Source organism: Nuphar pumila, chromosome 3, assembly GCF_984573655.1.
Source record: "Nuphar pumila chromosome 3, dmNupPumi1.hap1.1, whole genome shotgun sequence".
In the NCBI taxonomy this organism is placed as follows: Eukaryota; Viridiplantae; Streptophyta; class Magnoliopsida; order Nymphaeales; family Nymphaeaceae; genus Nuphar; species Nuphar pumila.
Window position 1 is genome coordinate 40,067,753 of NC_143251.1, and position 21,521 is coordinate 40,089,273.

At 38.4% G+C, this 21,521-nt stretch overlaps 1 protein-coding gene across 1 annotated transcript in view; it reads right to left on the reverse strand.

Moving 5' to 3' along the window:
• LOC149842662 (suppressor of mec-8 and unc-52 protein homolog 1-like) overlaps positions 1-21,521 on the reverse strand; it is a 76,444-nt gene that overhangs the window by 11,738 nt on the left and 43,185 nt on the right. Inside the window, exons 10-14 of the mRNA XM_090001535.1 lie at positions 15,293-15,420; positions 10,709-10,835; positions 10,544-10,603; positions 10,316-10,423; positions 9,748-9,848 (exon numbers count right to left, since the gene is read on the reverse strand). Of these exons, the coding sequence (XP_089857661.1) occupies positions 9,748-9,848; positions 10,316-10,423; positions 10,544-10,603; positions 10,709-10,835; positions 15,293-15,420 (524 nt within the window). The remainder of the gene's footprint in view (positions 1-9,747; positions 9,849-10,315; positions 10,424-10,543; positions 10,604-10,708; positions 10,836-15,292; positions 15,421-21,521) is intronic.

The following is a 21,521-nucleotide window of genomic DNA, read 5'->3' on the forward strand; positions in this document are numbered from 1 at the left end:
TGGATTTACATGATTGAACTTTTTGTTATCCAGATTTGGATTCGTATCAACATTTAATAACGGATCTAAATTTAGATATAGATCAAATCCAATCCATTTACACTTTTTACATGTATGAGCCTTGTTTTCAACCTATTCTAATATAACCCAGAACGATCTTGCCAAATTTGTATACTGATTCAATACTCCTATACCGGATATCTTTCGGATCTGTTACATAGTATTCTGATTAGTATTCATATTCTGAACTAGCGTGACCCAGACTGTAACTGACTGTTTGTACAACCCCACCAGAGCATTTTCGTAAAAGATCAGGGGTAATATCTGTTAAAATACAGTTTGCGTATGGATCTGGATCCAGATCCATACGCATGTTAAAATGAAACACATGCTCATATAACCTCATCAATGGCATACTTGTAATATCATTGTATATGTTTTACTTTATAATGTTTAGGGTTTTGGAGGTCGAGCAATTGAGTGCCGCCCCAGCCATTGTGCATTCCTCTCTCTCTCTCTCTCTCTCTCTCTCTCTCTCTCTCTCTCTCTCTCTCTCTCTCTCTCTCTCTCCTTGTTTCCTGTGGAAGCTGAACCAGATACATATGAAAGCAAATCTGATATGGTATCAGAGCTGGATTAATCCTGTGCGTGAAGAAGTTCTGAAACTTGGCAGATCAAGCCCCTGATCAGCGTGAACAACAACCTCCTTTTCAGGGTGAACAGCGTGCTCATCGTGAACAACAACCTCCTTTTCAGCATGAACAGCGTGCTCATCGAGAACAGCACCTTCCTTTTCAGCGTGAACAGGTCCCAGCGTGGACAGATCAGCGTGAACAGCAGATCTGAAATCTCATCTTCTGAAACCCCTGATCAGCGTGAACAGCAGCCTTTGAAATCTCATTTTCTGAAGGTCCCAGCGTGGACAGATCAGCGTGAACTGAAATCTCATCTTCTGAAACCCCTGATCAGCGTGAACAGCAGATCTGAAATCTCATCTTCTGAAACCCCTGATCAGCGTGAACAGCAGCCTTTGAAATCTCATCTTCTGAAATCTCATCTTCTGAAAGATGGTACCTTTCTCTTTTCCTTTCAGCGTGCTCATCGATCCTTTCTTTTCTGTTACTCATTTTTTGTTATTCTCGTTCATTGGTATCTGTTTATCTTCTTCATTCCATCGTCTGTGTTGGTTCCATCTTTTCCTAAACATCAACGACTGCATCCTTGAATTGTAGACAAACCGACTGCTAGCCCCTTTTTATTTCAAACCAGCTTTTTGCTTCCACAAGTTTTTCCTTTCCTTTATTGCTGCTTTAGTGTTCTTTGTGCAACACTTTTGGTAGTACAGGTATATGCCTTATTAAAGTTTACTGATTGATTAAGTGATCTCAAATATGTTTATTTCTTTTCATTCATCTTGTTTGCTTATTCATTGTTCCACTGATATGGATTACTCTTCGTCATCCGGTCCCTCTGCCAATTTCTTGAGTCAGCTCGTTATAGAAAAACTTACTCATTCTAATTTTTTGACCTGGAAGAGGCAAATCCTTCCTTTTATACGGAGTCAGGATCTCGATGAACATTTGGATGGTTTAGTTCTTATACCATCACAGCTTATTTTGCAGGAAACCAAGGATGAGAAGGGTGACACAATTACCATTTCTATTAAGAATCCAGAGTATACAGCTTGGAGGAAGCGGGATCAGTCTTTGGTTGCTTATATTACGTCAACACTCTCTCAAGAAGTGTTGGTTACTCTTTCAGATGATTGCACTGTGGCGGATCTGTGGGGTAAGTTGTCTCAGACATACTCTCAGATATCAGAAGCCCGAGTTATGTACTTAAAAAATGAATTTCAAAGTTTGAAGAAAGGCTCCATGACAGTCATGGAATACATAGGTCGCTTGAAGAGTATTACTGATCAATTGGTTGTTGTTGGAAGTGCTATTGCAGATAAAGATAAAGTTCAACAACTTTTCAATGGATTGGGTCATGATTTTGACATGTTTACCACAGCTTTATCATGCCTTCCTCACTTGCCCACTTTTGACGACCTCCAAGCGAAACTTCTCCAGCATGAGATGATTATGAAGCAAAGGGCAGAAGGAAATGAATTAGCTCGTCCTCATTCAGTTTTGGCCATGGACACTTCTGTAGGTTTTGGACGAGGGAATGCAGGGCATCAAGGAGGCAGAGGCCGCGGACATTTTGGGCAAGGAGGACATGGTATCTTGCCTACACTTAATATTTCAGGGGTTTTTAATACAGGGAATCAGAGGAGAGTGCCCACTTGTTTCTTATGTAACAAAAGAGGATATGTGAAAGTTGATTGTTGGTTCAATCTACATAATAGAGGAAAAATAAACAAAATTGAGAATAAATCAACTACTGTTGTGGACACAAAAGTGCCATCCACAGATGTGCAACAACTTTTGTTATCAGCATTGTCACAGATGACGATCAAGCAAAATGAACAAGGTGAATGGTATGTTGATTCAGGTGCCGCCACACATGTTATGGGTAATGCGGGTAAGTTATCTCACTTATTGCCTTATTTTGAAAAAGGTAATATAGTTACGGGAGATGGAACTTATCACTCCATTAGTTATACTGGCAATGCACATATCCCTATGTCAAAGTCCTCACTTCACTTGTCCAATGTCCTTCTTGCTCCTAATATTAAAAAGAACATTGTTTCTGTAGCTAAACTTGTTGACGATATGAATTCTTCCGTCGAATTTACTCCCTCTTCTGTTTATGTTAAGGATCTACGAACGAATGAGACGTTCGCTAAGGGGGAGCAACAAGGAAACATGTACGTCTTCAAGGAGATTCCTTCAGTGTCTTCGCCCTCAGTCCCAGTCCTCCAGTTGAAGTCGTCCAAGCATTCTTCAGTCTTCGCCTTCAGAGTCTTTGTTTTTTCCTTCATTGGAAGTTTTTAATTCATCTCATTGTAATAAGCCAGATATTTGGCATAGTCGTTTGGGTCATTGTAGTCGAGGTTTCGTTGAAAATCTTGTATTTGATGGTCTCCTTCCAGAGTCTAGTTTATGTTCATTTTTTGATAATAATAATAAATGTTCTTCATGCGAACTCTGCAAAAGCCATGTTCTTCCTTTTCATATTATAAATAAAAGAGCTTCAAAGCCATTTGAGATTATTTGTTCCGATGTTTGGGGACCCGCACCTATTCCTTCTCTTTCTGGCAGTCGTTACTATGTTATCTTTATTGATTCCTATTCCCGTTATACTTGGATATATTTCTTAAAACACAAGCATGAAGTTTTTCAAATATTTTGGGAATTCCATTCGATGGTCAAAACAAAGTTTGCTTGTGATATTGTGCATTTACAATGTGATGGTGGAGGAGAGTATTCATCGAACGAGTTTATTGTCTTTTTTCGGGATAAAGGAATAAGTCGACAGGTTTCTTGTCCTCATACTCCTCAACAAAATGGGGTTGCGGAGAGGAAACACAGGCATATTGTCGAGAGCGCGATGAGCATGTTACATGATAGCAATGTGCCTGTTAGTCTCTGGAGAGAAGTTTTTCACACATCTGTTCATATCATAAATCGTCTTCCTATGGCACTTTTGGATCGGAAATCTCCCTATTATACTTTATTTGGGCAACATCCCTCTTACGATGAGCTGCGTGTTTTTTGTTGTGTATGTTATGTACATATTGATTCATCTCTGCGAAATAAGTTTCAGGACAAGGCTGTCAAGTGCAGATTTGTTGGGTATGCAGATAAATACAAAGGTTATCGATGCTATGACACTACTACAAAACGTATTAGGACCTCCAAAAATGTTGTTTTTGACGAACAAAATTTCCAGGCCAATGACTCTGCAGCGTTGCCACCTCGAGAATTAGAAGTATATGATCCATGGATGAGCGTAGATCTTTTTGCTAATACAGGAGAAACATGTCAAACAAATTGTCCTTCCTTCGGCTTGAGTAGGGAGTTGAATGACTCACAGATGCATGTTGAATTATCTCCAGTTGAGCCACCCCTAGTAGAACGTTTCTCTGGACAGATATACACTAGACGAGACAAAAATACAGAGCCGAGGAATGTGGAAAGCATCGCCAATGATTCAGCTCAAAGGTCGTCACGCATTAAGCATCCTATTCAACGATGGGTGAGTTATGAGACCTTCTCCCTTGATTTCCAGTTGTTTATGTCTCAGCTCACAAAACAGGATGAACCCACTTGTTTTAATCAAGCTCTTCAATCCCGTCATTGGACTGAAGCTATGAATAAAGAAATGGAAGCTCGTCGTGAATGCCAGACTTGGGAAATAGTCCCTCGACCAGAAGGAAAGAATGTAGTTGGCTTAAAATGGGTTTATAAAATAAAGTATAAGCCTGGAGGAAGTATTGACAGATATAAGGCGCGACTTGTTGCTCGAGGATTCACACAACAATATGGTGAAGACTACGATGAAACTTTTAGTCCGGTAGTCAAAATGGGTACTATTCGTATCATCATATCCCTAGCAGTCGATCAAGGTTGGAGCCTTAGCCAGATGGATGTTAAAAATGCATTTTTGCATGGAACTTTAAAGGAAGAAGTGTATATGGAGCAACCACCTGGTTATACCGAGAAGGATCCTACTGCCTGGGTTTGCAAACTAAGGAAATCTCTGTATGGGTTGAAACAGGCGTCTCGTTCCTGGTTTGAAAGTTTCTCTATGCAAATTCAGAGTTATGGTTTTAGAAGATGCTCTCTGGATCACTCACTCTTTATTTACCAAAAGGCAGACATTGTTATACTTCTTCTTATATATGTTGATGACATTGTGATCACTGGGAGCTCAGATAATCATGTGCAAGACGTGAAACAGTTTTTAATGAAAACTTTCAAGATGAAAGATTTAGGGGAGTTGCGGTACTTTCTTGGTGTGGAAGTTGACAGACAACAAGACACATTGACACTCATGCAACAAAAATACACTCTTGACCTTCTGGAAAGAGCCGGGATGACGAAATGCAAACCAGTCAGCACTCCTAGTGTATTACATCAAAGGCTGAGCTCTGAAGATGGTCATCTTTGTGTCAACCCTACAACGTATAGAAGTCTCGTGGGGATGTTACAATACTTGACCTTTACCAGACCTGATATAGTTTATGTTGTCAATCAAGTATCCCAGTTTATGCATGCTCCAACGAAGGGTCATATGGAAGCTGTGAAGCGCATTCTACACTATTTAAAAAGAACTATAGGAGACGGACTTGTTTATCGCAAGAACGATAATCTGCATAGAGGACATGAACTCATCACTTATACAAACGCAGATTGGGCAGGGGATCCAAATGAGAGACGATCTGTCTCTAGATATTGTGTATATATTGGGCACAATTTAGTGTCCTGGAGCAGCAGAAAGCAAAAGGCAGTGGCACGATCAAGTACAGAGGCTGAATACAGATCGATGGTTGCAGGCACAACAGAAGCCACATGGATTAGACACTTATTGAGTGATCTTGGGGAGACAATTATTCGATCATTTCTTTTATGTGACAATCAAAGCGCAATAAACATTGCATGTAATCCTATCCAGCATAGCAAAACGAAGCATATTGAGATTGATCAACATTTTATACGGCAGAAAGTCGAGATGAAGGAGATAGAACTACGTCATGTTCGAGATGGGACTAACTATGCCTATTGGGCAGACTTTATGAGAACAGTGGTGTTGGGCTTTGGTTATGGAGGATATTTGGATGGCACTGAAGTGAAGCCAAAGAAGGGTGATCCCAATTATGACATTAACATCATAGAATGGGAGAAGGGAAACACGAAGGCTAAATCATGGCTTCTAGGCCCTATGAAGCAAAATATTGCTGCAAATATTTTGAAGTATGAAGCAGATAAGGATGCTTGGAATTATTTGATAAGGATGCTTGGAATTATTTGAAGCAACTCTTTGAACAGTCCAATTGGGTTCAACAATATCACCTTAGTGAAGCTTTAAGGTAGACAGTTGGAACGTCTGATGCATCTAGAGGAGTTAGTTCTGAATAATCCAAAAGTGATATGAGCCTTATTCATTGCTTTTATTGCAAGAAGTTTGGTCACATAAAGAAGTGATGCTCTATGTTGAAAAAGAAGTGTGTGGCCCTTATATTGAAGAGGCAGGAAAGTTAAGGATATTTTCCCATTGTGACCAGTGTGCATTGTATTCCTTTTGCAGTCTAATACTTTAAAGGAGATTCAGCAGCTTCTTGCTCAAACTGATGGTTCAGTTTCTTCTTCTTCTTCTTCTTTGTCTACTCTTGATACTGCTCTTGTTGGTTCTTCGAGTAGTTTCTCAGGATGATTAATAGAATCAGGTGTATCATGTCATATTTATTAATGATCATACAAGATTTACTTAGATTTACTTTATGAAGAATAGAAGTCAGTTATCAGAGATCTTCAACAAGTTTTGTGCTATGATTGAGACTCAATTTTCTGTTAAGTTTAGAATCCTTCACTCATATTCAGGGGAGAATATATTAGTTGTGTTTCAAAATTTCTTGGAAGAGAAAGGGATTGTATGGGAGGAAACAAAATCAGATTTGATAATGATATAGATTGAATACGAAGAAACAAAGACAATGGCAAAGAAAAGACATAACTGACAGCAAACAGGATTGAAATAAAAAGACCCTCTCTTACTATTACCACAGTCAAACCCCACTTAGTTCCATTTAGGAATTAACTCTCCTTTTTCATAATTTTGATGAATTGTGTGGTGCCACGTATAGGGAAGAGAGAACTGAGGATGTCTCATTCTTTTTTCTTTTGAAATAGTTCTTTTATTTTTTACTTAAATACTCCACTCTCTCTCTCCTATATATCTATATATAATGTTGTGTCCAAGAATCTAGTATTTCAAACCCCGTTGTGTCCGACACTTCTTACCTGTGTCTAACACCAACAGACATATCAGTGTCCAAGTAACATAGCCTACAAGCAATGCCTCCAGCTTCGCAACGTACCAAGTTGGTCACTGGATATACTCAAGAATTTTATCACCTTTGCCTTTGAAGCCATATGCAGGAGACTAAAGAACAAGTACTCGGGTATATTTTTGAACTTTGGACTTCAATTTTTGATGAGTTCAACTGTGTCATAATCCCATCTATAGTTCAGGCTTACCAATATACCTTGAATATAGAGGAGAAGCTCAAGCGAAAGAATGATTTTTGTGTGCCTTCGTATGCTCGATCCAAAGATGCTCTTCTAACAAATTTGAACCACAATGATGTTAAGCCATAAGTCAAAACGATGCCAAACCACCACCACAAGCTGAAGATTTCAAGCAGGCTTTCAATACTCAATATCGTACACAAGCAATTGAGACCAGACAAAGGTATTTTTGTTATGATAAAATCATGCATCTCGCAACATAATGCCTAACTATCAGTAAGCAAGTCCAACCCCCCACGCATAAGGTGCATGATGAAGTGGACATAGACAAGGGTGAAGGGTGAAGACAGAAGATAAGTAGGAAACATTTGCAATCCACAAAGATAACCTCCTACGCCGTCTTAGATTTGTCGATGATGACACTACTTCTGTGATTGGTCCCAATTCTGGGGAATAATACACCCGCAGATGCCGCCAAACTAAGTTTAGTAATGGTGAGCAACAAGGGTTCAAAGAAGAAGAAGAAGCAGTTTGGATATCCAAGATACATTTGGTTTTTGGACTTTTTGATTTTTTTATACTTCGAATCTTATCTAAGATCTATTGTAGGGTTAGGGTTTCTATCATTTTCCCATAAATATTTATTATGTGGGCTTCATTTTGTCGACGATGACACTATTTTTGTGATTGGTCCCAATTTTGGGGAATAATGCACCTGCAGATCCCGCCAAACTAAGTTTAGTAATGGCGAGCAACAAGGGTTAAAAGAAGAAGAAGAAAAGGAAAGGATAAAGCAGTTTGAATATCCAAGATACATTTGTTTTTTGGACTTTTTGATTTTTTTTATACATTGAATCTTATCTAAGATCTATTGTAGGGGTAGGGTTTCTATCATTTTCCGATAAATATTTATTACGTGGGCTTCATTGATAGTTGGTTGATTGATGAAATCCTGAATTTTTTTATTAATTATTTTCATTAAATTTGAGTTTTCTCTAGCGTTGCGTAGGTAGAAATAGTCATAACATAGATTGTCCTCATGACCTTGATCAAGGTTGCATCAATTTCCTACTCATGACTTGAAAGTTCAAAAAAGATCCTTAAATAGGCCACCCATTCGTTTCAACCCACACATACCACTATGCTAAAATATCCACCAAATATACATACATAGACACATACATACATATATACACGCATACAACATACATGAGGCTTATATTTGATACTAATGAAGGTACAAAACTATTGAGCTAGAAATCATAGATGAAAGTTGTATCGGCTCAATCTGACCACAAAAATGTGTTTAGCATGGTTTATTTACTAAGCATTAGATCTTGGATCATGTCTTTTCAATGTAAAAACATGATTTTTTGAGTTGCAAAGTTTTGGCACATTGTGGGCCATTGATTTTTAAAGCCCATGAAAAACTTGCTTGAATGTCACAATCACATGATTCAAAACTTATTTCCTACTAAACAATTTGCAGATCATAATTCATAAAGTCTGATATACAAGAAAGTTAAAAATATGAAACAAAAGTGATTTCTACTTCATGGTTCCACACCTTCATTAGTACTAAACATTTACCCACGTATATATACATATTTAGTATATGTATATGTACTTAAATAAATAGATATAATACATAGTTAAAACATCCATTTCACAAGTGATAATACCAACGAAGTTTTTCCTCGGGAGAATTTGAAAATAAGTCATTTTCTCAAAGAAAAACTCAAAATATTTATAAAAAAAAGAACGAAAGCTGTAAATAAATTGGATTTCTTTTAAAGTTTCTCACAAACATGTGATAATATTGAAAATTTAGCACAATAATTTCATTGTCACTTTTTTCAATTTATTGTGATATTTTTATGCTTTTCCTTTTTCAGATAAAAACCCTAAAAGCACAATAATTGACCAAATTGTAATCAAGTTTACCTCACAATTTTAAAATTGTTGGATCATTTCAAAGCTAACAGTAAAAACTGCCAATTGTGTAAAGGGAATCTGAATTTGAAAATACTAAAGAAAGACAATAAATTGCTACAATGCTGCAGAACAGCTGCTCTGGCATCTCTTCTCCACCCAACTCCATCCCTTCTATCCTATTCTCCTTGCAGCTTTCCGAGAAAGGATACTTTATTATCTACATCTATCTGTGAATCAAGTAACGGGTCATTACTGGGTTCACTCACCAGGTGTGTCATTCAAAAGGGGCTTCCAATACCATCAAAGGGCACCAGGTCCAAATTCCATTTCAATAGTCATCTAATCTTTTGGAGGAACTATAAACATTAGATCAGGGAATATCTAATGACAATAGGAGTGGATTCACCATATTACTCTGCTGTGGTAGTCACGATATTGGTCTCAGTAGTCTGAGGCAATTTCTTGCAATATTTTTGTTTCTCCATAATTTGAGAAGATCTAGGCATTGTTGTAGAAATAAATGGGATTAAAAAAATAAAAAAGGAATTCTGAAAAGCAATTGCTTGAGACAAAATACAGAAAGACAGCTGAAGATCATAAGAAATTTTTGCCATCATAAAATGCAATGACATCATCAAACTTTGAGAATTTAAAGAGTGAAAAAATTCAAACCTACCGATCTTCACCAACACAGTAAATCCATTCTCCTTTTGGTGACACACATGCAGCAACAAAATCTCCTCCCTCTCGTCTACCAGAAGAAAAACTTTTTACAACCTGTAAAGTGCACATGAAAAACACAAGAATGGAGCGGCATTTGAGACAAGCTGGACCGAAAACAATGGTCGTTTAGGCTTTCATTCAGTCAAGCTCAAGCCAGTAATAGTTGGTTAATTTACTTTTTCTTTTATGAGAATGAAGGTGGAACCAAGATTGAATCCAATTGTGAATCCAATGTTCAATTTTGATCAGAAGATAATGAGTGGAGCCCAAGGTCCTCACAAGCTCTAGGCAGGAGCAAAGAATTACCAATAGATGCTGGAGGTGCCATTCCCAATGGGTGCATTATAATAGTATCGATAAGTCAATGTTTCAGAAACCGTTACAACCATCACATGTGATGTAAATTATTAAAGTTGGACACTGTTGCAAGTGTATATAGTCAAAATTGAGTGGAAACGAGGTCAGAGAGAGAGAGAGAGAGATTCTTCAAACGAGGACACAGCTGGGATATGGAAAAGTACCTGGCCTTGGAATGTCATGATATATATTGAAGATGTCTTGTTGCATACAATGATGTGCTCTGTGTTTTTTGGAAAGAGAAGAACAGAGTTCACAGATGCATCGCCGCCCTGGTTGCCCAATAAAAGAGACGTGCCAGTTAGGTTCCATCATTTTTCAGCGAACCATGACGGAATAACAAAAGACAACACCCCATCAGGATTAGATTAGTTTAGGCCTTGAGCATATACCCTTAAAGGAGGTGGAGGTTTGAATGTCTGTAAACAATCAGTAGTCTTTATATCCCAAACCTGCATTCATGAAACAAGGAAACCATTTGTACAAATCACGAAGGAAAATATTGCAGTCATATCCAATAACAGAATGTGCAGATAGTATGGAAGCACTTAACCCACTTTAACTGTACAGTCACTGGAGGCCGTAATAACACGGCTGCCATCATTGCTAAAAATAGCATCATTCACATATGATGTGTGGCCTCGAAATTCTTTCAACATCTTCCCAGACTTGAGCCCATGAATTCTGCCAAATAATTAGCATCCATTTAGATCATTCAAGCATAATAACCAAATAAAACTTTAGTAAGAACTGACGCCATCTAGGATGGTTTGGGAACAAGCAGCAGCTAACACAAGAACAGAGTGGTGAATGGTCTATGGTACGGCTTTATGTCAGATAGATATGGGTACAGGTGTGGGTGTAGGTACATAGGGTACAACACGGAAATTTCTAAAAGTGTGGGTATGAGGATAAATCTATGTCACATGGGTACGGGTAGAGGTGCGGATATGGAGGGTACGACATGGAAATTTCAAAAAATGAGGGCACGGGGACACACGGCTATATATATATATATATATCACGTATTTTTCATGATTTTTAAATTCAAAAAATATAATTTTTAATTATATATTTAATTAAAATGATAAATCATGAGAAAATATCTTATTTTATAGGTGACATCAATTGGGTCTAGGCATAGCCCAGAGTCCACTGACAATACCTAGTTGAGCCAATTATAGTTTGAGAAAATTTTTGTTTTTAACCTTTAAATTTGAGCAAAATTCAGGCAAAATTTGGAGCCAAAAATCATGTATGTACACCATTAGATGTGTCTCGAAATACTGATTGCGTTGGCCCGAAAATCAGATTACGGGTGGCCCGAAAATCATATTTTTCAAAAATGACCCGCCACTATTTTTTACTTTTTCTGGATTGGATTGGACTAGATCTTCTCTAGTTAGATCCAAGTTAATATGGATTTGGACACAGTCTAGGATCCATATTGACTAGGATCTGATCCAGGTAAGATTCATATAGATTTGGATCTTGGATCCATGTCTAAATCCATATAGTTTTGGATCTTGGATCCAAGTCTAGATCCAAAATTCATCCATGGCCAATTTAAAACTTTAAAATCACCTTTAATTAAAAGAGGATGAGGTAGAGTTCTACCTAAAGGTCTTCCAGAGGGGGGCGACACCCTCTAGAATATTCTATAGATTATTAAATAAAATCATTAATAAGATAATTAAATAAAAATATTAATTAAAAGGGATATTATCTAGAAGAGGTAGAGTTCTATGTTGAGTAGAACCCTACTCTCTAAAGAACTTTAGAAGGGATGTCATCCCTTCTAGATTAAGATAAATTTAATATAAATAAATAAAGATAAAATATTAACCAAATAATATAAAGAGGGATTAGTCTCTCCCTCTCTCTAGAACTCGTGTTCTAGAAAAAGAGAGAGTTAAAGTGAGAAAAAAAAAGAATAAACCCCAAAATCGTGTGAGGAGAGAGAAAAGAAAGAAAGAGAAAAGAAAGAAGGAAGAAAGAAAGGAAAGAGAAGAAGAAAATTTTCAGTTTTCTATACATCTATAAACTTTTTCGGTCTTTTTCTAAGCTATGATCAAGGTACGGGTTTCTCTCTAAGTTCTTACAAGAAGAAATATTTTTAGATCAATGAATATGTATTGTCGATTTTAATAGATTAATGTATATGTATTATTATTCACATATATGTCGATTTTCCTATCTTCTTTGTCAGAGGTTGTATGCTTCTTTTCGTGCATGTATTCTTATCTTTGTCGTATGCTTCTTTTCTTGCTTACGCTTATCGTTTAATTGATGTGCAACCCTATACCTCGCGAGTCGTCCTTTACACTTGTGTAGTCAGTATAGGATTATATACCTCATGAGTTACTTACGTAGTTGCCTGCTTGTGCGTTACGATGATCGAGGTATGACCTCATACCTCGTGTGCAGTTCTAGCGTTCTACCATCGCGGTGCAGCTTCGCACATCGAGTCTTGCCTCTTGATTTGCCATTGTATTGGTATGTGCACGGGTTTGCCCCTTGTCCGCTTGCACTTCCTGAATGTAGCTTCGAGTGTATAGTGTATATCGTTTCACTTGTCTTAAAGGTCACAACACACACTTATGCACTTCGGTTCTCCAAAGATGATGGTCTTAGGTACGAACCTACTTTCAAGGATGTATAGCTTTGTAAAGCAGAGATAGCAACTGAATCTCTCAAACCGATGTATTTGGGATAGGTGTGTTACAACCTTAGTTCACCTATCTGATACGACTCAGATAGCCTTGTTTAGAAGCCCTTGCATGAGTAGGACGGGGATCCTAGCGAGGTACTTGCGCCATCGCTAGATCGGCGTTACCTCGTCGCTGATGCGAGACCCAATTTCTAGGCTTTCTGGTTCAACCAAGAATGTAGTGCCTTCCTTCCTCCGTGAAGGTATTGTTGGATCTCTTACGAGGGATCCATGTTCCTCCTCTTGTAGTTGTACCCTTAGTTACGTACGATATGTTTGGACTACGAAGAGCAGGACGAAAGGTCTATAGTAACCTCTAAGCGTGTATTGACACATTAAGCTAAATCCTGATATGTTGATTTTGCCTAATAGGCAGAATGCTTGCGATTGTCTAAAGGACCCGAGCACGATCAGTTGGAACTGGAATGAGTTCACTGCGGGCTTCTGTAAAGCAGAAGTGTTGGGATTTCCTGCGAGAGATCCATGCCCCTCTCATCGTGGTTGTACTTTTAAACAGGTACGTTGCGTACTACGATGAGTAGGATGAGAGGTCTGTGTTTGCCTCGAACATGCAATGGCATGTGTTTGAGATCACAAGAGTGATGTTTCTACCCTCACTATGGATTGACCCCTTTCATCGTGATTATACATTTGAATAGGTACGATGCATACTGCGGTGAGTAGGATGAGAAGTGTTGTTTGCCTCGGACGCGCAATGGCGCGTATAACTCACCTAAATAATAATCATGCGCCTTCACAGGCAAGATGCTCGATTGGGTTGAAAGACCAGAGCATGTAGAATGGGACGGCGGTTAAGAAACTCTTCGTCGTGCTCATTCGGGACGGTTCATCAAGAGAGATGATGGATGGTACAAAACTCCGATGGACAGTCATTAATGGCAATCTCGATCAAAGATCCGACCTTCCCCAGTCATCGGAGGTTAGGGGAAATCCTTTAGGCCACTTCTGCAGAAGTTCGGATGCGCATCCATTGGGCCTTTGTTTGCCTTTGGGGATTTACTCTCTTGGTCACAGATCGACCCCTTAGGAAGCGGACTCAATCAGTCATTCGGGGTATAATAAAATACATAGCATAATGGACCCCCGAATCGATCTTGGTTGTTTCTACGTTTTTGCCTTGTGCGTACCCACAACGGCCTGCTAAATAATGAGACAAGATATAACGTATACACATGATCATGGGATATGCATGTTGTGACGTGCATTGTTTGCTTGCTTGTTAGCTCGGTAGTTCGGTATGTTACTCGTTGAGCTAGGTACGCCTGTCAAGGCGTTACCCTTGTTGGTTAAACTGCTTGCGCAGTTCTGCTAAGTAATGACTAGCTTCTCATACTAGTCAATCACTTATACTAATAACGTTATGCTAGTTATCACCTTTTGTGATATAGCTGCTACCGCATGATTGCTTATCATAGCTATTGGCTGATAGACTGAACCATATAATGGTACTTGTATGTATTACAAGTGTTGTTATGAATACTTGTCTTATGCAATTGCTTTGCTTGACTGGTGGATAGAGTTAGTTACTCTTCACGTATTATATCTGTGGGATTGTTATAGTTGTTTGTTTAGCACTATAAACCTTATTGCTCTTGTACGTAGTTGTTTGCCTTACTAGAGCATTGCTTACTCTACAGTACTTTGGTTAGATTTGCTAGTCTTGCTTGTTCCTGCTTGAGCTAGCATTTACTTATTGCAACTTTTGTTCTTTTTTGTCCTTTGCACCCCTACTAGTCTGTTGTGAGACTAACCCATTTCATGGGCAGGTGGTGAACAGGTTATACAGCTTGTGATGGCACGATGACGCGATGCATTCAAGGCAATGCCCTTTCCTGACGTTGCGCTCCTGGGGATACTTTTGATAGATGTGGTATGAAGTTTCTTGAAAGCATCTCTTCTGATTTAAACTCTGGATTTCTAAAACTGTATTACCAAAACTTGGTTCTTCATTTCATTTCAATCAAATATATATTTATATATTTGGATTGCACATCGGTTTGTAAGGGGTAGTCTGCTTTTGTGTTGTAATGCACCCAAAATCTAGGGACTTGCCGTTTTGAACCTGATCTTTCGTTGAACTTCTATGTTAAACTCTGATAAATGATTGATTTCAAAGCTTTCAACCTTTTTCATAAAAGGTTCAAGTCCACGATTTTGGGGCGTTACAAAGATACAGCTTCATTGATAAGAGAAATGGTAATTACCTATTCCTCAAGTCAAAACAGATCAATAGTGATTGGGTCTTCCTCTCTTTTCTTTTTCAGCAGTAACTGGAGATGCATGCTCTAAGACTACTAGAGTAGTAATCGTAAGATCAAACAGCACATTATCCATTTATTGTGGAGGATACTAAAGGAGTCCAGAACATGGACGGACAAAATTGACTTCCAGATTTAGCTTTTTAGATGACCTTGCAGTACTATCAAAGGAAGCACTAAGAAGCTGGCTTCCATCTCTAGAGAATGAAAGGCTAGTGACACCCTGAGAATGTGCATGTTCAAGTCGTCGCAAGCACTGCCCAGTCCTTAAGCGCCACACCTGGAAAGGAGAAAATAAAGGAAATATGTAAAATAATATCATATCAATAGAAAAGTGTACATAATAAATCTTTGACACTTACCTCTGGATTTAGAAATTAGAAAAATATAATAGAAAACACATTGGAAAAATTAGATAGCCATCCATGCAATATTATCCCAGCTGGGCTCCGCACACCTGGCTGGCGGTGGCTTGATTTGTCCTGAGATGAAGAGACATATCAAGTTCAAAACCCAGGGGTGTGTCCCAATGACAAGCTGAAGCACAAGGGTAACACTTCCTGGTGAGCGGAAGGGAGTACCAATGGAGTTTTACACCGAGGGCGCTGAAAGAGGCACAGTCAACATTGCACCTCTCAGCAATCCAAAAAATTGATGATTTCTCACCAACATAAAAGAAAATGCAGTTTTAGGGAAATGTGAATTGAGAAACCACCTTAAATGAACAAAAAAATACTTCAGAAAACGATGATGAAACGACGGCATATACAACACAAGCCATGATGAACAAGCGTACTCTCTTAAAAACTGTTCATAAAGATGTACTTTGTTAGTCAGATGAACAAACACTACAGGTAGCTAGACTATTATTGATGAAAAAAGTGGAAAAGCTAACAGATTCTTAGCCTCTGAACAGATCAGCCCCAGAAACTCTGCATATGACAAACAAAAAAAGCTTAATATGTTGCCAGCTAAGTGGACCAACGCTTTAACAGTGCATCTTTTAAAGGTGTTCCATCTTTGTTCTTCTTTCTCTTTTGAACTTTATAAATGTGTGTTTCCATGGAGTACCAACGGTAGAACTATCCCTGAGATGTTCACAAAAAATGAATATGATAATTTTTACTCTTAATAACATGTTTGGAACATGCTCCAATGCAGACATGATATTTTTTTGCCTTATGTATCTCCAGTCCGTGTAACATCATTCATGTCCACACACGAACTTTGGTTCTTAATTGGTTATTCAACATAGTCGCCAGTGCTTATCAATCAAAAGTAAACTCTATTGGATATCAAGGTCCTAGAATCAAACACAAGACCATTGTCTATCAAAGAGAGTAGGTTTATAAGCTAATTGTTCCTCAATGAAAGCTCATTTTCTAGACTTTACAAAGACAGCTATAACAATATTATGCCAATCATTGAATTTAACAGCAAGCCTCATAAACAGCCCATGAAGAGAAAACCGATACATTTTGGCACAAATCAGTACCAAATGAGGGCTCATCTGAGAAAGTGCAACACTGAGAATTTTATACAAAATTTCCCACTTCACAGAGATGCAAATCTCTTTTATTTTCTCTTTGGCAGTTACTAGAAGCTGCATCTGCCTTAACATTAATGACAAATATAGCAAGAATCTCAAAACCATGCAAGGCTTTTAATCACTAGAATTTAGCTGCATTTTATTCCTTTATTTTACCATTTTTCTTATTTTTGCTAGGCAAGCTAGGGGGATCCCCACCAATGGAGACTATCAAAGTAATAGAGTTCCAACCATGAGAGAGATAGTAAAGAAGCATACGAGAAGAGAAACTTCATTGAGAATATAAAACAACCATACATGGAGGTCCCTCCTAACCCACTACAGGACAAAAACAGTTGACTCTACACTACTAAAAGAAGTACAAAAATACCCCTGTAAAGAATGTAATGTACACATAAATACATACAGTGGGTATCACACAAAATGTAATACACATATTAAAATGTAACACATATTGTTGCACATAAGACTCAACACTCCCCCTCAAACTTGAGGTGATGCAAGAGGAATCATCCTAAGTTTGGAAAGGAATGTGCTAAAGTGCGAAGGAGCAAAACTCTGGGTAAACACATCTGCAATCTGATCCTTAGAGCCTACATGCTCAATAGAAATGACTCCATCTTCATAGGCCATCCTTGTAAAGTAACAAACTATCTCAATTTGTTTAGTCCTTTCATGAAATTTTGAATTCTTTGCAATATAAATTACACTCATATTGTTACAATATAAAGAGGTGTGACCATCGATAGGAACTCTCAACTCTCCCAATAACCACCTTATACAAATAATCTCAGCAGTAACCTGTGCCATTGCTCGTATTCAGCTTCAATTGTAGATAAGGCAACTTTTTGTTGCTTCTTCATCAGATTAGTGAGCTTCCAACAAAAATACAAAAACCAGTAGCAGAGAGACGATCCCGGGTAGAGCCTCCAGAATCAGCATCACAAAAGGCTCTCACATCTGTGAAGGAGGATAATGAAAAAACATCCTATAGTACATGGTGTCTCTCACATATCTAACAATCTTAAGTACCACAGCAAGATGAATTGTCCTGGGGGAGCTCATAAATGATATCTGATCTAGATATAATCAAATATATTAATCTCCCAACTAACTGCCTATACACACCACTGGATCATCTAGCTCCACCCCTCTCAACTTGACATTAGCTTTCATAGAAGAACTAACCTTTTTTTAATCATCCACTAATCTTGCCTTCACAACCAAATCAGTTGCATACTCATGTTGGAACAAGTAAAGCCCTCTCTTTGAGTATGCAATCTCTAAGCCAAGAGAATATTTCAAATTTCTTAGATCATTCATCTAAAAAATATTGGCTAACTTTTTCTTAGTATCATCCAGAGTTACCAGTCGAGGAAGCGGGAGCGGGAAGCGAGGCACTTTCAAAAATTTAGGAAGCGGGGAAGCGTGGGACCACTTAGAAGAAAATTCCAAACTGTCTCGGAAGCAACCTAGGAAGCGAACCGGAAGCAACCTAGGAAGCGAACCGGAAGCGAGGGGGAAGCAAAAAAAATGGGGAAGCGTGGGGGAAGCGCGCTTCCCATAAATGGGAAGCATGTTTTCCATAAAAGAGAAATGTGCTTCCCATAAAAGGGAAGCGCGCTTCCCAAAAAGGGGGGGACGCTTCCCCCTCACGCTTCGGAAGCGCGACGTTTCGCACTTCCGAAGCGCGCTTCCGGTAACTCTGGTATCATCTACCTTCTTAATGATCATTTAATTAACATACAAGAGTAATATGTACTTCCCTTGAGAAGAAGATGCCACAAACAAGGCTAGATCATGGTACTTTGCTTGAAACCATGAGATCTGATAGCAGTACCAAATTTTTTGAACGATGCTCAAGGAGCCTTCAGCAAACTCTGCCCTCAGGATTAGAATATCCATTTAGCAACTCCATATATACCTCAGATCACTATTTAAGAAGACATTCTTCACATCTAATTGCCACGGGTTCCATTGTTTCACTGTAGCTACTGCAAGCAAGGTTCGTATGGTAATCATATGAGCCACAGGTGCAATAGCTTTTGCAAAATCAATTACAAATTGTTAGTTGTAGTCATTTGCCACTAATCTTGCCTTATATCTCTTGATTAACCCATCTTCCTTAGTTTTGATCTTATAAACCCATTTGCTCTCCACTACAGTCTTGGCTGGTGAAGGCTTTACAAGATCCCATGCATGCATTCTCTTCATAGCATTCATTTCTTCAGTCATAGCATGTTTCACTCATATTTAATAATTGCCTCTGCAAAGACCCTGGCTCAACATAAGAGTGAATCAAGGCTAAGAATGCACGATATCTAGGGAGAAAGACTCATAAGACACAAAGTGAGAGGGAGGAATAGATACTCTAGAACTTCGACCTACCTGAGGAGAGGGTAAAAGAGATGAAGATGGCTCAAACGATGACTCTAGACTTTGATGCTCAGGATCGGCTGAAGAAAGAATTAGATCAAAATTGGCCTCTAGGCTTCCTACCTCCACTTGATCCAAGAAGGGTATCTCAACAATATTTTCATGTTGTCTGGAATAGATTTCTCCAAACCTATGGCCTCCTAAGGAAACTTGCTCTCCCTGAATCTCCATATGCCTATCAACTCCCTCATGCTCCCTCTCAACCTTCATACGCCCATCAACTCCCTCTTTCTCAGGAAATGGCACCAAGAAGGACAGATCGGTCTCCTCTCCCACCTTATCCTTAATGTGACTAAATTAAGGTGTATATTCATGGAAGACAACATTTCTAGATATCCAAACTTTTCTTTCAATCAGATCATAGCACTTATAGCCTTTTTGCCCATTCGAAAAACCCAAGAAGAAATAGTTAATAGTTTTGAGAGATAATTTATCTTTAAATCTATCAGGTAAAAGCACAAAACAGGTGCATCCAAGCACTTTCATCATTTTATAATTCAGAACAATTTCACAATTTCTAAAAAGGAGATATACCTTTGAGAACACCCAAAAGAATATGATTTATCTGATAGATAGTCATATGTGCAGCATCAACCCAATACATTTTCAGCAAACAACCATCAAAGAGAAGAGCTCTAGTTGTCTCCAAAATATGCATATTCTTCCTTTCAATGTTTCCATTTTGTTCAGAAATATAAGGACAAGTTCTTTTATGATTTATACCTCTTTCTTGCTAGAACCCCTCAAACATAGAGCTAACATATTCACCACCACAATCAATTCTAAAAGTCTTAATCTTAGCTGCAAATTGAGTTTCAATCATAGCACAAAAATTCTTCAATATCTCAAAAAAATCACTCCTACTTCTCATGAAACCCAAGTATATCTTATGCAATTATCAATAAATGTGATAAAATACAATGAACATCCTTTAGACAAGACTGATGGGGGACCCCACATATCTGAATGAACAAGATCAAATGCACACTCAGCTTCCTTGTCTCTAGTCCCAAATGAAAAAGCATAACCTTTCACCAACCTACAACTTTCACAATCCTGAACATGCCTTGCAGAAACAACATTGGCTCACTTAAACTCCCAACATATACCAAATGTTGCAACCTAGAACGAGAAATATGACCTATTCTCTAGGGCCACAAAACTGACTCATTCATAACCATAGCTCCTAGACTAACTCCAAACTTCTTCTATGAGCTCACATTCAGCCATCTCAAGTAATACAAATTTCCCCTCTTATGACCAATTTCAATCACTCCTGACAATTGATCTTGCACAACACAATCAACAAGAGAGAAGATAAAATTACAGTTAAGCTTAGTAATTTGACCAACAGAAATAAGATTCATTGCAAGGGATGTGTTAAACTTGTGAAATATTTAATTTACTCTAAAGACAAGAATTGGGAGTAATGGATCCAACTTTAGATAGTCATACTGCAGTATGGAAAATATTATTACAAGGCTAACAATTGGCTAAAATAGACTCATGCATAGTCATATGGCATGATGCTCCTAAATCTATCCGAAAATACCTGCACAAGCAAAATCAGAAGAGGAAGTGGGAACGGAAAAGAGGTCAAAAGAGAGAGCAGCAATGAATGATTGAGTTAAGAGTTGTAATTGGAGAATTTGTTGTTGCATATGTTAAATCCACTCCAAAATCGGTAGCTGACTCCCACCGAGATGCTCAAAAGAACCCCTTAGGGGCAAGTCACATACTGAATCTTTACATTATCATCAATTTGCCCATTCTTGTCCTTAGGACTCTGTCTAATGGATTGAGTTGCAATACCTCCACTCTTCTTTTTCAATGCAGGGCAGGATCGCTTTGTATGCCCAATTTCTTTGCAATAGTGGCATCTCATGCCACCTCTAGATGCTTCTGACATAGTAATCCACTTATCACTGAATCTACCATTTTGACAAACTGATGCACATGACCTATCCAACTTTAATGGGTCAAGCTGAATTAATTCTCCATTCTCCATCACAACTACAAATCAACAGGCTTGCAACACAACAGAAAACACAGCACAACCGGATCAAATACAGTATATAGTCCCAACACTAGAAAGATATCACCAACTTCAAGATGCTCTCTGCAATGAAACCAAAAGACAGCACACACGCTACGCTACCGATCGCAATGAAACCAAAGAACAGCACACACACACTATGTTGTCGATACTACCAACTCACACCAGCACACATATGTGCTCAGCCAATATGAAAAACATCAACAAAATATGTACCAAACAAGATGCATATACAACCAATCAGAGAACAAAGATGCTGCCAAAACTACCAACTCACACCAGCACAAGCATGTACGTAGCCGATATGAAAAACATCAACAAAAACACCTCAAATGCCTCA